Genomic DNA, 4,131 nt, shown 5'->3' on the forward strand with positions numbered 1-4,131 from the left:
AAAAAGACAAATAAAAATTCAAATAGCAAGAGTCTAAAGTTAAACAACTTAAATACGAAAAAATAATAATAAAGGTTAAATAAACGCACTAGAGATACTTTTCTTTCTCCGATCAATCAACTTTACATTAAGATCGATTATCTTTGGTGGTTTAGATTGAGGCGACGGTTCACCAACGTCACCTTCAGCTCCATTGGCATTAGGGGCATTATCGTTGCGTGGTGGATTAATGGTTAAAGTAAGATTGCTTAAAGCATTCAACACCTTTTCTACATCCTCATCGGTGCTCGGTTGACCATTACGATTACCGAAATGCAAGAAACAGCGACCGATGGACGCTATTAACAAATATAAAATGATGAAAAGGTGGTAATATAAAAAAAAAAAATTAAAAAATAAATAATAATCATGTTTCAATCTAATTCTTACGTTTCCAAGTAATACCCAATGGATTACATTGTCTTTTGCGCAATTCGGCTTTGAAGTCTTTAATGCGCATGCCACGTTTAAGATTAGTCACCTTAATGGAGAAATCAAGAACAGGACGATTTTTGCGTAACCTCTGTCTGCGGTTGCCACCATCTCTACCACCCCCGACAGCTCTACGTACTTGGGTCATAGATTCAATGCCTGATTGATCGCCTTCAGACTAGAAACAACAAATTTATAATTTTATAGATGATTTGTAGTTGTAGTTTCAGATAGTAGGAGCTATATCGAGTAACAACCTTCGCGCTTCTAATACACTTTTCCATCGAAATAATTGTAAAAACTTACTTTGGTTGGGCGACGTTCCATATGGGTGCGTATATGAATGTTTAGAAATCTTGATTGCAAAAAACTACGTTCACAATGAGGGCATTTGTATGGACGTTCGTTCGCGTGCGTGCACATATGTTCTTTAAATTTTTTCCGGCGTTTGAATGCCTTTTCGCAAACTGTGCACTTATACTTAATCTTTTTTGATTTCTGATGTGCTCCCTTGTTCACAACTAGACCTGAGTTACTTTTCATTTCATTGTTTTCATCCGGTTTGGTGCCGTGTTCACTTTTAACGTGAGCCTGAAGTTTATATTGTGTTGTATTGGAATTATTCAATAAAACATCGAGTGGCTCCTGACCGTGAAAAGTGCGCATATCTGCGTACATGTTGCAACGTCTGCTTCCACAATTGGGACAAGACATTTTCAGCTCTTTCGGTAAATGTGTGCTACGTTTATGTCGGGCAAGTAGTTTGAAAAAAAAAATTAGAAAATATTTTACAATACCAATTATTCGCTTATGTTTATCGAACTGATTATTGAATTTCTCCTCAACAGAAACTTAAGACCAAAAATGTCTTTTCGCACAAGGTTTCGAATTTGAATTGATGCATGATATGCTACAAAGTCGTTTAGGCATTAGGAAACTGGGGTCAGGACGATTTCTTAGTACTCATTATTCAAAATGAATATATAGTATTCATAATGGGAGCATATCGCTCCCATGTGAACATATTCAATTCTGATGAAGATGATATTCTAAATTCTTGGACTTGATAAGCATGTTTGGTTTCCTTCGTAGCTCACATCCCAAAAGCGTTAAACATTAGTGTGATCAGTTCAAAACTCATTTTAAGGAGCGAAAAAGCTTAACTAAAAGTTGCATATAAACTAATTCCATGAGTTGACAGGTTACAAAACATCCCATAACCTATATATATATATATATATATATATATATATATATATATGTATTGTTATTATTGCTAGAAATAATTTACAAGCGATACAAACTTTAGCGCTTAAAATCAAATCAGCTGAATCATTTTTCTGGTGAAAGTCTAGAGTATCCCATCAAAATGCATGGGCCTGTTAATGGTTACTTGTGTTACTTTTATCCTTGGTCTTAAGCCCCATTAATTTTGAAAATTCCAATTCGGATATACACACATGCCTAAATCAATATATATTAGTTTGGAGAAAAAGAAATCCATTATTTTTTCGGTAGATGGCTGCACTGGTAGATTTCTCGTAAAGTATCGATTAAACAATTTCAGATTTATGCTCGTTGGAAAGATGACATTTCGCAGTAAAAAATATTCCTTTGCTGTTTTTTGTTTGGGGCATTCAGTTGTGAGTTACAGCTTGTTAAAAATGGAAGTGAACAAAGAGAAAATTCGGTACATTTTACAGTTTTTCTTTATAGTTCCGATACTGTAACAGCCAATTATGTGCAATTTTGGTTTCGTAGATTCCGTGCAGGAATTTTTGATGTTAAAGATGCACCTCGCACAGGTAGGCCGGTCGTCGAAAATGTCGATAAAATCGGAGAAATGATCGAAGTTGACCGGCATCTTAGCAGTCGTAACATCGCCCAGGAGCTAAAAATCGACCATAAAACAGTTTTAAACCTTTTACACAAAGCTGGATTCAAAAAGAAGCTTGATGTTTAGGTGCCACACCAATTAACAGAAAAAAACATGATGGATCGAATTTCCATCTGCGAAGCCTTGGCCAAACGGAATGAGATAGACCCATTCCTTAAACGGATGATGACTGGAGATGAGAAGTGGATCACGTACGATAACCCTGTGCGAAAACGATAGTGATCAAAGAGCGGTGAAGCAACTCAAACGGCCAGGAAGGTTTTGCTATGCATTTGGTGGGACTGGAAGGGGATTATTTATTATGTGTTGCTTCCATATGGCCAAACGCTAAATTCTGATCTCTACTGTCAACAACTGGACCGTTTGAAGATAGCGATTGACCAGAAGCGGCCAGAATTGGCCAACAGGAGAGGTGTCGTGTTCCACCAGGACAACGTTAGGCCACACACATCTACAGTGACTCGCCAGAAACTTCGGGAGCTTGGTTGGGAAGTTTTAATGCATCCGCCATACAGTCCGGACTTGGCACCAAGCGATTATCATCTTTTTCTTGCATTGCAAAATTTCTTCAATGATCAAAAATTGGAATCTAGGGAGGATTGTGAAAATAGTCTACTAGAGTTTTTTGCAAATAGAGACCAGGACTTCTATGAGAGAGGCATTTTGAAGTTACCTTTAAAATGGCAACAAATCATACAACAAAACGGTGCATATTTGACCCAAATCGGACAATCCGAAGCATGTTAAATAAAGTCCTGAAGTTCATATAAAAATAATGGATTTCTTTTTCCCCATCCTAATATATATACACATAAGACTGTCGATAAAAAATAAGATGAACTTCTCGTTTAAACCTGATACTATGAATACCAAGACACTAAGAAGTGATGAAACGATTCTGTTTATGCGATGGTAGTACTGCCTTTAACATTCTTATAGAGTTTCATGTTAAAAAATTCGTATTGGACAGAATTTTTCAAGCGAAGGTTTTCGCCATCAAGCTGAATTTCTCGGGCGTAGCCATAAGCTCTTACGCTTAAATGCTATCCACAATAACTTCCCGTTAAAGGTGACATTGGATTGGCATATGGATTATTTAACAAGTCATGCGATCTCGAACATATGCTGATTGAGAGGGTCCTTTTTTTGACTGATTTACAGAGAGAGAAACGATGGCAAATTTTATATAACTATTGGATGCAGCTCAAGAACCCAAGTGTGCTGGGAGTAGTAACTGAATGAAGCTAAAGAAAAATTCCTCCAAAACTTTGATCTTTCAAAGTCTATCCAGTTACTACTTGGACCTATCATTTCCTCCTAAACCGCCAATGACTTACATTTCGAAGCCATTTTTAGGATAGAATTCAAGTTTTTCAGAAAGGATATAGACGCCTCAAGATGGATGGGTGCTACAACGTTAACATTGACGCTATAATTGGAATATTATTAGAGTGTTATGAAAGCTATGAAAAATGTCTCATTTTATGTACAAATTCACCTTACTTCTTGATCGGATCTTTTTATGTACACTTTGTATATTTTTGTGCGTGCATGTATATAGATATATGCGATGAGATGAACCTGACAAAAAGGATAAGTTTCATACCTCTCATTTTGTACAACCGATTCCGCCGAAGCTTGGTAATTAGCTTCAGCATCCTTTTCAACGCTCTTTAATAATTGATTTTCGCCATCAAATTGTGGCTCATTTTTAATTGCAATATTATCAATCCAATTGTCTATTTGTTTTAAGTCTTTTTCCG

At 36.4% G+C, this 4,131-nt stretch overlaps 1 protein-coding gene across 1 annotated transcript; it reads right to left on the reverse strand.

The window, feature by feature from the left end:
* On the reverse strand, positions 1-4,126 carry LOC119643968 (zinc finger protein Xfin-like; the record flags this gene model as incomplete). Its single annotated transcript, XM_038043483.1, has 4 exons — positions 1-338; positions 430-649; positions 778-1,210; positions 3,975-4,126. Coding segments are annotated over 4 exons (1,068 nt in total), but the record flags the coding sequence as incomplete, so codon positions are not given.
* Positions 4,127-4,131: the final 5 nt, after the last annotated feature.

Source organism: Glossina fuscipes, unplaced genomic scaffold (assembly GCF_014805625.2).
Source record: "Glossina fuscipes isolate IAEA_lab_2018 unplaced genomic scaffold, Yale_Gfus_2 76368, whole genome shotgun sequence".
NCBI lineage: Eukaryota > Metazoa > Arthropoda > Insecta > Diptera > Glossinidae > Glossina > Glossina fuscipes.